We start from the raw sequence: 13,369 nt of genomic DNA on the forward strand, positions 1-13,369 counted from the left end.
TTCCTACGTCCTCCCTCCTCTCCCTCACAATCCCCTTCCTACATCCTCCCTCCTCTCCCTCACAATCCCCTTCCTACATCCTCCCTCCTCTCCCTCACAATCCCCTTCCTACATCCTCCCTCCTCTCCCTCACAATTCCCTTCCTACGTCCTCCCTCCTCTCCCTCACAATCCCCTTCCTACATCCTCCCTCCTCTCCCTCACAATCCCCTTCCTACATCCTCCCTCCTCTCCCTCACAATCCCCTTCCTACATCCTCCCTCCTCTCCCTCACAATCCCCTTCCTACATCCTCCCTCCTCTCCCTCACAATCCCCTTCCTACATCCTCCCTCCTCTCCCTCACAATCCCCTTCCTACATCCTCCCTCCTCTCCCTCACAATCCCCTTCCTACATCCTCCCTCCTCTCCCTCACAATCCCCTTCCTATGTCCTCCCTCCTCTCCCTCACAATCCCCTTCCAACATCCTCCCTCCTCTCCCTCACAATCCCCTTCCTACATCATCCCTCCTTTCCCTCACAATCCCCTTCCTATGTCCTCCCTCCTCTCCCTCACAATTCCCTTCCTACGTCCTCCCTCCTCTCCCTCACAATCCCCTTCCTACATCCTCCCTCCTCTCCCTCACAATCCCCTGGATGAGATCTCTCTCTCCCTCTCTCACTCTCTCTCATCTTCTCCCTCTCTCCCTCTCTTGTCTCCCCCCCTCTCTCTCTCTCTCTCTCTGTTGCTCTCTCTCTCATCTTCTCCTCCCCCCCTCTCTCTCTCTCGTCTTCTCCATCTCTCTAACTCTCTCGTCTTCTCCCCCTCTCTCAGTAACTCTCTCTCGTCTTCTCCCCCCCCTCCCCCTCTCTCTCGTCTTCTCCCCCCTCTCTCTCTTCTCGTCCCTGTCCTCACCCATTCTGCACCCTCTCTCTCTCTCTCTCGCTCTCTCGTTTCCCCCCCTTGTTTTCTCCCCATCTATCTCTCCTGTCTCTCCTCTCTCTCATCTCTGTCATGTCTTTCTTTTCTCCTTCAGCCCTCAGACGTGCACAGCATAGTCATCAGTGACGTCAGTTTTCTTCTCTCCTGGTTTTATAGTCAGATGGGGGTCAGAGAGTGCGGCAGGTAGCCTAGCGGTTAGAATGTTGGGCCAGTAAGTAAAAGGTCGCTGGTTTGAATATCTGAGCCAACATGGTGAAAAATGTGCGTTTAAGCGAGGCACTTAACCCTAGTTTGCTCAAAGAGCACTGTACTACTATGGCTGACCCTGTAAAACAACACATTGCACTGCACCTATTTGGTGTATGTGACCTTTGCACTTTTTGAGAGTGATAAGGTCACAGAAAGTACTCAGGAACACTTCCATGCCACATCGTTACTCCTCTGCCCTTCCTGTATCAGTGTTTGCTTAACTTTTCATAGACACCAAATAACAACTACCAATGTGATATGTTGTATGTATGTACATTGCTCAGTCCCGTTTGTTGAGGCAATAACAGATGTCTCTGTCTGGAGTTACTTTACATACCCTGTGGGTGTCATAGTGGTACTACTGGGAAACAGTGCCACCATGCATTGACACTGGCACACACACGCACGCACGCACGCACACACACACACACACACTGTTCTTTAAAGGCTCCACATCCTTGGAGGAGAGAGGACAATGGACATTTCTGTGATTAACAGACTCTGTAAAGAATTGGTCCTCTGACATTCTGTTTTATCTGTGACAACCAATCAAACATGTACATACTCAGAGAGGACTGGCCAATCACAAACATGTACATACTCAGAGAGGACTGGCCAATCACAAACATGTACATATTCAGAGAGGACTGGCCAATCACAAACATGTACATAATTAGAGAGGACTGGCCAATCACAAACATGTACATAATTAGAGAGGACTGGCCAATCACAAACATGTACATATTCAGAGAGGACTAAATTTACCTAAATTATTATGATATAATTCATCCACGTAAACCTAATTTGCAGTTTAGTTGACAAGGTTTTGGGGATAGTCTTTCTGTCTACAGGAAGTGAATGGAAAACAAACATGCACCACACAGACATACAGAGGCAATATTACTGGAAATGTCTTGGCAGAAATTGTGTTAACTAGTGGGTGAGATAATGTCAATGTGGATTTGATTGGATTGTAGCCGGGAGCTTCAGTTGTCTGATACATGTGAGACTTGTTCATGACAGTTTGCAGTGGAATGGAACAGGTGAAAAATACATGAACTTTTAGAATTGTTTGGGGAGCTACTCTCAGGTGGGCTGGTAGAACCGATCGACCTGTTGGAGAGCTCTGTTGTGGACCTCTCCTGGAGACCACTGTTGGAGACCTCTATTGTAGACCTCTATTGTAGACCAAATTAGTGTCCCCAGGTGTGTGTGTGTAGTCTAGGTGTTGTGTGGTCTGATTCAGCAGTAGACTAGGTGTTGTGTGGTCTGATTCAGCAGTAGTCTAGGTGTTGTGTGGTCTGATTCAGCAGTAGACTAGGTGGTGTGTGGTCTGATTCAGCAGTAGGCTAGGTGTTGTGTGGTCTGATTCAGCAGTAGGCTAGGTGTTGTGTGGTCTGATTCAGCAGTAGTCCAGGTGGTGTGTGGTCTGATTCAGCAGTAGGCTAGGTGGTGGTGGTCTGATTCAGCAGTAGACTAGGTGGTGTGTGGTCTGATTCAGCAGTAGACTAGGTGGTTGTGGTCTGATTCAGCAGTAGACTAGGTGTTGTGTGGTCTAATTCAGCAGTAGACTAGGTGGTGGTGGTCTGATTCAGCAGTAGACTAGGTGGTGGTGGTCTGATTCAGCAGTAGACTAGGTGTTGTGTGGTCTGATTCAGCAGTAGACTAGGTGTTGTGTGGTCTGATTCAGCAGTAGACTAGGTGTTGTGTGGTCTGATTCAGCAGTAGACTAGGTGTTGTGTGGTCTGATTCAGCAGTAGACTAGGTGTTGTGTGGTCTGATTCAGCAGTAGGCTAGGTGTTGTGTGGTCTGATTCAGCAGTAGACTAGGTGTTGTGTGGTCTGATTCAGCAGTAGACTAGGTGTTGTGTGGTCTGATTCAGCAGTAGACTAGGTGGTGTGTGGTCTGATTCAGCAGTAGACTAGGTGGTGTGTGGTCTGATTCAGCAGTAGGCTAGGTGTTGTGTGGTCTGATTCAGCAGTAGACTAGGTGTTATGTGGTCTGATTCAGCAGTAGACTAGGTGGTGGTGGTCTGATTCAGCAGTAGACCTGGTGTTGTGTGGTCTGATTCAGCAGTAGACTAGGTGGTGGTGGTCTGATTCAGCAGTAGACCTGGTGTTGTGTGGTCTGATTCAGCAGTAGACTAGGTGGTGGTGGTGGTGTTGTGTGTTTTGTTGATGAGCCAAATTACTACTTGTTTAATAATTTATCTCATGTATCTTCCTCCTTTAACTACAGATGGTGTGACAAACAGACCATCAACTATTTTAATAATCTCATATACCCACACACACCTGCTAGCTACACACATGTGCCAGCTACACACACACACCCTCCAGCTACACACACACCTGCCAGCTACACACACACCTGCCAGCTACTGAGGTTATATTCTTTCTCCCATCCTTCCCCTGAATGGCTCAAATGAAGGTATCTATTTTGGAGCTTAATTTGCCATGTCATGTCTTAGATTTCTCTGTCTACAGGTCCAAATGATGAGTGTCTGTGGATGTTGTGGACGGATGGGAGCTGTACTGCTCCTATCAATGTCGTGACTCATTTAGGCTTGTTTTCTCAGCGCAGGAAGTCTCAAGCTGCTCATTACAATCAGTGTTAACAGTCCCGGTTCATCCTGGTCTCCCGTTGAGTGTGTGTGTGTGTGTCAGAACCCCTCAGATCAGTCCCAGTCTCCCATTGAGAACAACAGGGATCGTTTTGTAGATTGAATATGGATTGATTGTGAATGCATGGGTTATGCATGAGTCTGATAATACATTTCCTGAAAATACTTAAAATAGCGGCTTTGTGTTTCGCAAACGCTGTCAAGACGTTTTAGGCATAGTTAGCTGTGCTGGTTCCCTCAGGGTAAAGAGATGCAACCTGTTCAACAGATAGTCTAGTAACAAACAGAGTTTTGTTTAGTCCCAATTTGTTGTCGTCTCCAAGGAGAAATTATGTCTGGAGTAAAAACAAGAGGTGAAGTGTGACTATGAAGAATTTCGACCCTGACTTTAGTCTCTTTATTGTGTTGTCCCTGTCAGGTTTTAAAAGGTACATACTGTGTGCATATGTATTTGCTGAACTGTCAAGTAAGCAATCAATCAATCACCCTGCCACCCTGCCACCGTGCCACCGTGCCACCATGCCACCCTGCCACCATGCCACACTGCCACCGTGCGACCGTGCCACCCTGCCACCGTGCCACCGTGTCACCGTGTCACATTGCCACCCTGCCACCCTGCCATCGTGCCATCGTGCCACCGTGCCACCGTGCCATCATGCAACCGTGCCACCGTGCCACCGTGCCACCCTGCCACCCTGCTATCATGCCACCCTGCTATCATGCCACCCTGCCACCCTGCGACTGTGTCACCCTGCCACCCTGCGACTGTGTCACCCTGCGACTGTGCCACCCTGCCACCCTGCGACCGTGCCACTGTGTCACCGTGCCACCCTGCCACCCTGCCATCGTGCCACCGTGCCACCCTGCCACCCTGCCACCCTGCCACACTGCCACCGTGCCACCCTGCCACCCTGCCACCCTGCCACCGTGTCACCGTGCCACCATGCCACCCTGCCACCCTGCCTATTACTTCACCACACTTCACCCCTGAGTTGACCAGTTACCCCTCAGAGATGATGTTCCTAGACATTCCTCACTGTACAGGCTAGTATGGCTCCCTCTCCAGTCACATCACCTCCCAAGTCTGCTCAACATCCTCGACCCTGTAGATGAGGGGGAAAAACACGAGACAGAAAGACTTTGTAAAGTGATGACAGGTGAGAGTGCGCTCTGGTTTCAGATTGTCAGGTAGATTGTCAGGTAGAAGTCCCAGGTCAGATCAGAATGCTGAGTGATGTCAGGTGAGAGTGTGCTCTGGTTTCAGATTGTCAGGTAGATTGTCAGGTAGATTGTCAGGTAGATTGTCAGGTAGATTGTCAGGTAGAAGTCCCAGGTCAGTTCAGAATGACGAGTGATGTCAGGTAGATTGTCAGGTAGAAGTCCCAGGTCAGATCAGAATGCTGAGTGATGTCAGGTAGATTGTCAGGTAGATTGTCAGGTAGATTGTCAGGTAGAAGTCCCAGGTCAGATCAGAATGCTGAGTGATGACAGGTAGATTGTCAGGTAGATTGTCAGGTAGATTATCAGGTAGAAGTCCCAGGTCAGATCAGAATGGTGAGTGATGACAGGTAGATTGTCAGGTAGAAGTCCCAGGTCAGATCAGAATGCTGAGTGATGACAGGTAGATTGTCAGGTAGATTATCAGGTAGATTGTCAGGTAGATTGTCAGGTAGATTGTCAGGTAGAAGTCCCAGGTCAGATCAGAATGCTGAGTGATGACAGGTAGATTGTCAGGTAGATTGTCAGGTAGATTGTCAGGTAGATTGTCAGGTAGAAGTCCCAGGTCAGATCAGAATGGTGAGTGATGACAGGTGAGAGTGTGCTCTGGTTTCAGATTGTCAGGTAGATTGCCAGCTGGATTGTCAGGTAGATTGTCAGGTAGATTATCAGATAGATTATCAGGTAGAAGTCCCTGGTCAGATCAGAATGGTGAGTGATGACAGGTGAGAGTGTCCTCTGGTTTCAGATTGTCAGGTAGATTGTCAGGTAGATTGTCAGGTAGAAGTCCCAGGTCAGATCAGAATGATGATTGATGACAGGTAGATTGTCAGGTAGATTGTCAGGTATATTGTCAGGTATATTGTCAGGTAGATTGTCAGGTAGATTGTCAGGTAGATTGTCAGGTAGAAGTCCCAGGTCAGATCAGAATGACGAGTGATGACAGGTAGATTGTCAGGTAGATTGTCAGGTAGAAGTACCAGGTCAGATCAGGTGGATGTAGGTTCTAACATCCTTGACAAAGTAGTTCTACCTCCAGGATTCCTGTCTCCACTGTTGCCATGGTTTCCCCCTGGGAGGAAAGGATGTCATCAACTCACTGACTCCACAACCACTAGTAGAGTCTGAAAACTAACCTGAGGTGTTTCACTTTGTATAGTTATTCCTGCTCTTCTCTCCCTCGCTCTCTCGCTGTCTCTCTCGCGCATGCTCTCTCTCTCTTGCTATCTCTCGCTCTCCCTTGCAGTGCGTACTGGGAGTTTTTGGGAGTTTGAGTGTTTGGTGTGGAGGGCTTTGTCCTAACCTCTTTTCTTGATTCTGTCCTTGGTCTTTCCTTTCAAATTTTATTTTCTATGGTGGAGGGTTAACTTCTTTGGGACAGGGGGGCAGTATTGAGTAGCTTGGATAAAAAGGTGCCCAGAGTAAACTGCCTGCTACTCAGTCCTAAAAGCTAGAATATGCATATAATTAGTAGATTTGGATAGAGAACACTCTGAAGTTTCTAAAACTGTTTGAATGATGTCTGTGAGTATAACACAACTCATATGGCAGGCAAAAACCTGAGAAAAAATCCAACCAGGAAGTGGGAAATCTGAGGTTTGTAGTTTTTCAACTCTTTGCCTGTCCAAGATACAGTGGAAATGCCGGAAGCCTTCGGCTGAGTAGCCGGGAAATCACAGAGTCGGCCGGGAGGTGGGCCTGGCTCAGGGCTAACTTCGGGGCTGGGTCACTCGGTGGCAGCTAGCTAGCTGTGATGATCAGGAGTAATGGTCCAGGGTTTACGGCAGGAATCCGGCGTTGTAGTGGAGAAAACAGTCCGATGCTGGCAGGTATTATCCAGGCTAAAATTAAATAAAAAGCGTCTGGTGTCGGTGCAGAAGAAAAGGCTGTTAGCAGTGGCTAACAATGGCTAAATAGCTAGTAGCTAATTAGCTGGCTAGCTTCTGATGGTTAGCTTCTGATGGAGGTTCTGGCTATAAGGTCTAAAAATAGAGGATCCGTATCACGTTGGGTGAGGCGGGTTACCGGAAGGTATATTTAATTTAAAAATGGAAAAGAGATTGAGAATAAATAGAAATATATACAAAAAAATACGAAAAATACAAAGTACACGAGAGGACGGCAAACCACGTCTGCACTGCTACGCCATCTTGGATTCAAGATGTAATGAGATGCAGACAGCAGAGGCTGGGCCTAGTCATGCCAGGGATGGTGGTGTAGATGAGGCTGGGCCTAGTCATGCCAGAGATGGTGGTGTAGATGAGGCTGGGCCTAGTCATGCCAGGGTGGTGGTGTAGATGAGGCTGGGCCTAGTCATGCCAGAGATGGTGGTGTAGATGAGGCTGGGCCTAGTCAGGCTAGAGATGGTGGAATAGCTGAGGCTGGGTCTAGTCATGCTATGGATGGTGGTGTAGCTGAGGCTGGTTCTAGTCAGGCTAGAGATGGTGGGGTACCTGAGGCTGGGCCTAGTCCTGCTATGGATGGTGGTGTAGATGAGGTTGTGTCTCGTTATGCTATGGATGGTGGTTTAGATGAGGCTGGGCCTAGTCATGCTTTGGAGGGTGGTGTAGATGATGCTGGGTTTAGTCAGGTTATGCTAGTGGATGAGGAGAGTATAGTGGAGAAGTGTAAGAGACTAAGGGGGGGAGGGTGTCAAGCAGAAATGGAAAAAGGGGCAGACGAAAGGAGGTGGGAGGGGAGAAGCTGGTGTGGTCAAAGGCACCATGGAACCTTTGCCTGGTGCTGGGGGGGAGGCCCTGACCAGAGAGGAAGGGCAGGTGGTCAGGATGGGAGATGAAGATGAGGAAAGTGAGTCAGAGGAAGAGGATGATAAGGAGTTTTTTTCCCCAGACTCCTCTTCAATGGGTCTGGCGCTGACAGCCAGTCAAGCAGAGGGGTCAAAGCACACGGTGAGGGAACTGACAATGTTCCTGAAGGAGACCAAGGGAAAAAGTTAATCTTGAGGCTTTTTTTCTGATGCGAGAAAGTTTGTAAGATCAGTTCAACATGCTATGAAAAATGAGGGGCATGATGTCCTCTCACCCAGGAAACGGTTTAGGTTGAGGAAGTGGATCACAACAGTGCGTAAGGGTCGACCTTCAGACACTGTTTAGATGTAGAGTTTCTTTCTGGCACTGGGGCTTTTTGAGCTTTGCTATTGGTCTCTTTCTTTGCTGGCTTTTCTCCCACTTCTTATGGAGACTCTTCGGGTAGGTTCGTTTACTATAAATGGCGCCAGAGATGCGGGAAAGAGGAGTGTTTTGGGTGAATATATAAAACAAAAAAAGTACAGGTGTTGTTTCTGCAGGAGACGCATAGTGATGTGGTGAATGAAGTCGATTGGGGGCTCTGGTGGAAAGGGGAATGTGTGTTGAGCCATGGGACACATTGTGTAGGGGTGGCAGTCCTTTTTGTACCGGGTCTGTCTGTAAAAATGTGCTCCTCAAAGGAGGTGTGTAGGGGCAGGCTGCTTGTTGTAAAAGCAGAAATTACCAACATGGGTTTTGTCTTTATAAATGTGTATGCGCCTAACACGAAGAGAGAGGGGGGGTTCTATTTGGGGGTCTTAGACAGGAACTCTCACAGGTAGCACCTGAGGAGACGCTGGTGGTCGGAGGGGACTGGAACTGTACAATGGATTTTACGAAAGACAGAAAATGGGGAAGAGCCTCATTCAGAGTCAGTGGGAGTGTTAAGGGACATCATTAATCAGTTCGACCTAGTGGATGTTAGGAGAACTAAACATCCCAACACAAGACAATATACATAAGTGAAGGTTTTTGGGGCTAGGGTGAGTGCAGCCAGAATTGATTGTTTTTACATGTCCAGGAATCAGAGCAATAGGCTGTTGGGCGCTACCATTCTCCCGTGGGGTTTTACATGTCCAGGAATCAGAGCAATAGGCTGTTGGGCGCTACCATTCTCCCGTGGGGTTTTACATGTCCAGAAATCAGAGCAATAGGCTGTTGGGCGCTACCATTCTCCCGTGGGGTTTTACATGTCCAGGAATCAGAGCAATAGGCTGTTGGGCGCTACCATTCTCCCGGTGGGGTTTTACATGTCCAGGAATCAGAGCAATAGGCTGTTGGGCGCTACCATTCTCCCGTGGGGTTTTACATGTCCAGGAATCAGAGCAATAGGCTGTTGGGCGCTACCATTCTCCCGTGGGGTTTTACATGTCCAGGAATCAGAGCAATAGGCTGTTGGGCACTACCATTCTCCCGTGGGGTTTTACATGTCCAGAAATCAGAGCAATAGGCTGTTGGGCGCTACCATTCTCCCGTGGGGTTTTACATGTCCAGGAATCAGAGCAATAGGCTGTTGGGCGCTACCATTCTCCCGGTGGGGTTTTACATGTCCAGGAATCAGAGCAATAGGCTGTTGGGCGCTACCATTCTCCCGTGGGGTTTTACATGTCCAGGAATCAGAGCAATAGGCTGTTGGGCGCTACCATTCTCCCGGTGGGGGTTTCGGATCACCACATAACCATGGCTCCGCTGTCTATTTCACCACGCCCTCGGCATGCATCCTATTGGAAGATTAATGTAAAGCTCTTTCAAAATGCTACTTTTTGCTCAGGTTTCAAGATTTTTTGGGAAAGATGGAGGCAGCGAAGAGAGGAGTACGAGTCTGAGTCAATGGTGGTGTTACGCACGCATCTATAAAGAGGGAACGCAACTCCCTGCTGCAACTCAACTCTCCGTGAAGCGAAAGAGGTATGGACCGTAGGTGCGAGAAAGGACGACAAAGGCAGAATTTACCGTTACTAGGATTTATTTCCTACACGGTAATATGGGGAAAAGGGGCTGGACAGAACCAAAGGAAAGAAAGTAAATATCAAAGCTCCCCCTCTCCTATCTAACCTGCCTACCCACTACTTACCACCACCTGGTGCCCTAACCAAAATACAGGGGGTGGTCCGCCCAGGTCTTACCTAGTGTGCCTAGACATTGAATATACTACGGGTATATGTATGCCCGCGGGCCTCTTGCCTAAGCACTCCCAAAGTGCCTTCTCCTTCCCCCCTGGGAACAAATGATACAGAACAACAAACAATTTCAATAATCAAAACAGTGCGTCCTATAACATATAACAGACATAACCAATCAGCTCCCTCAGCAACAACTTACAGAGTACATACCAAATCTCTTTGAGAAACAACCAACACTTTATCACTATCAAATTCTCCAGCAAGGATCTCAGCCTGCCTATCATCTATCTCTCTAATCTCTCCAAAATATTCAATCTTCTCTCTCTCTCTAATCTCTTTCTAATGATTTCTCCAAAACATTCAATCTCCCTCTAATCTCCTTTCTTCTGAACAGAACACTGGCTTTTATTTCTTCAGGTGGCAATGGTGATTAGAGTCAGCTGCTTCTTGACGAGGGGGCGGAGTCAGCTCTCCAATCATCAATTAGCCTGGGTTCGACCAATCAGCTGGTTGGGGAGGCTTCCAGGAAGCCATCTCCTGAAACACACACACTCAAATACAACACAGAAACTGGGGAACGTAACAGGTGGGATGTGGGGAAAGTCCAAATTCGACTTTTCTGTCAACAGTATAAATCTCTCTCATCCTCAGAGGCTTGGAGAGTACTGGGGGAAATCGAGCGTTGTATTAGTGAGATAAAGGTAGAGATGATGGGGCAAGGCAATGTAGGCCTTCAGGCTAATTTATTTGAATGACCAGTTTTTTCCAGGTTAAAGCAAAGGGAGCACTTGTAAGAGCTAGGTTCTCAATGCTCAAGGAGATGGATGCTCCCAGCTCCTTCTTCTTTGGTTTGGAAAGACAGAGCAGGGGGGGGGGTCATGTCTTCTTTAAGAGCAATACAACATGTATTACAGGGAGACCACAACTCTCAGAGTGGACTGTGGAGTTTTATACTGAGTTGTATAGGGCAGAAATGTGTGATCCTATGTGTGCTCAGGTCTTGTTTTCAGAACTCCCTAAGCTCTCTCTGGCAAAGAGGGATGAAATGGACATTCCTCTGTTGTCCCATGAACTGGCAGAGGCCACTTCCGGGTTAGATTTTCTCAGGTTTTCGCCTGCAGAATCAGTTTTGTTATACTCACAGACAATATTTTGACAGTTTTGGAAACTTTGGAGTGTTTTCTATCCTAATCTGTAAATTATATGCATAATCTACGATCTGGACCTGAGAAATAGTCTGTTCACCTTGGGAACGTTATTTAAAAAATAAAAATAAATCTGAGCCCTAGCGTCAATTAAGGTAAGGAACATTAGGAGCCTAACAGGAGTGAAGGCACATCAGTGGCAGGGGATATGTGGGGCGGAGAGTATGGTGGGTTTTAGATGGAGGGGGCTCTACAAACCCCCAGTACCAAAGAGGTCAGGGGACCTCCAGTGGAAGGTTCTTCATGGAGCCCTGTCCACTAACAGCTGGTTGGTACGGGTTGAACCGGGAGTCGGGCAGGTGTGTCCTTTCTGCGTTATGAGAGAAATGGTGATTCATGTGTTTTCTGTGTGCGCCAGGTTAATGCCATTAATGTCTCTGTTGGAATGTCTGTGTGAGAGGTTGGGGGTGGTTTTTACTGTTGGGATGTTTATAATGGGGTACAGGTAATAAAATATGGAAAAGGCCAAATGTTGTCTATTTGGCTAACGAGGAGGAACAGGGTCAAAGGTGGGGGGATAACAGACCCTTTACTATTGTTTAATGGGATGGTCTTTGCGCACCTTAGGGTCGAATTTGAGTTCTGTAAAATGATAAAAAGTGTGGAGATGTTTCAGGAGATATGGTGTGTTGGGGGGGCTGTCTATATAGCTGGGAAGATGTTTTGGATATATGGTTGTAGAAGTGGTGAGTTTTTTGGGGTTATTGTGATATGTTGTGTTCTGTTTCATGGGGTAGAGGGAAAGGTGAGTATGGTACATGTATGCAGTACAGGATATATTTTGGTGTTATATTTTAAGAGGAGGTGGTGAGGTTTTAATGAAATTAGATTGTTTCATTGAAGAGACAAAAAGTCAAAAGTCTCTCTCTCTCTCTCTTTTTCTCTCTCTCTCTCTCTCTCTCTCTCTCTCTCTCTCTCTCTCTCTCTCTCTCTCTCGCTATCTCTATCTCTCGCTCTCTCTCTCTCCATCGCTCTTTCACTTTCTCTCACTCTCTCGCTCTCTCTCTCGCTCCCTCCCTCTCTCTCTTGCTATCCCCCTCTCTCTCGCTCTTTCTCTCACTCTCTCGCTCTCTCTCTCGCTCCCTCCCTCTCTCTCTTGCTATCCCCCTCTCTCTCGCTCTTTCTCTCACTCTCTCGCTCTCTTTCTCTGTCTCTCCTCCCCCTCTTTCTCTCCCAGGCCAATTCTCCTCTCCCCTACTCCCCTCACTCTGTTCCAGCAGTTGAGATGTAGACATACTTAAAGCTGGGTTTTATATGCTATTTCCACTCTATGAAGAATAATACTTTGAAATTGTGAAAATTATGATAATGCCCTTTTAGTGTAAGAGCTATTTTTTTTTAAACTGTTGGAATTTCAGCTTGTTTTGGTGGGATGATGTTTTGGCCTGCCTGGTGACATCACCATAAGTTAATAGACCAATAACAAAGAGAGTTCCAAACCTCTCTGCCAATGACAACTAGTTTTCAGGTTACATATCCCTCCCATTAGGCCTCTCACTTAGACCACTCCCAGACAGTCCTAGCTAAATACTTGCTTGAGAAATTGCTTTTTGCTAAGAAGCTATTTTTGTTTCTTTTGACCATTTTAATTTAAAATATTCACAGTAAGGCACTTAATTGTTACCCAGAAATGATTTGATATTGAGATGGAAATGGCTGCATTGGACTGGCGGTGCCAGTTAGGCTGGGAGGGGAGGCTGGCTGGTTGATGCACTGTAACAGCTGCTGATGGTGGTGGATGTAGGCCCCTGCACCGCAGACCCAGTCCCAGGGAGCCTCCAGATGGGATGTGTTTCAGGCTGCTCATACCTGTATCCTCAGGATGAAGCTCCATCTTGGATGGTAGTGCAAAAGCAATTAACAACCTGCCTGTCATTAATGAGGAGAACGTTTTACCATTAGCTACAGGCTGTATGTGACTTTGTATGTATAAAAGCTGAAATCTATAGTACAGTATACAGTAAGAACACAAGAGAATACAGGATGAAATTATTCATTTATTGTGTGTTTTTTAACAATATAACACAAAGCTATGAAGTCAGTCAGTTTTACTTTAAATGTCAATGTATCTATATTGTTTGGCTAACCTTGTTACAGCCCCCCTTCCCCCCAGTGTAGTGGTGTATTATAGGCTAACTGGTATTCTAGCTGGTACTCTCCCTGTGTGTGTGTGTGTGTGTGTGTGCCAGTGTGCGTCTGTCTCTCTCTCTTTGCTGAGATTGCTG

General features: G+C 47.3%; 1 protein-coding gene across 1 annotated transcript; it reads left to right on the forward strand.

Moving 5' to 3' along the window:
* Positions 1-4,326: 4,326 nt before the first annotated feature.
* Positions 4,327-4,782, forward strand: LOC120039660 (cornifin-B-like). Its single transcript, XM_038985070.1, has one exon. It carries the CDS (start codon positions 4,327-4,329, stop codon positions 4,780-4,782), a length of 456 nt encoding a protein of 151 aa, XP_038840998.1.
* The last annotated feature ends 8,587 nt before the right edge of the window (positions 4,783-13,369 follow it).

Source organism: Salvelinus namaycush, unplaced genomic scaffold (assembly GCF_016432855.1).
Source record: "Salvelinus namaycush isolate Seneca unplaced genomic scaffold, SaNama_1.0 Scaffold29, whole genome shotgun sequence".
NCBI lineage: Eukaryota > Metazoa > Chordata > Actinopteri > Salmoniformes > Salmonidae > Salvelinus > Salvelinus namaycush.

Excerpts from the sequence above, each read along its gene's own strand:
- LOC120039660 (XM_038985070.1), top strand. The coding sequence starts at position 4,327 with ATGCCACACTGCCACCGTGCGACCGTGCCACCCTGCCACCGTGCCACC.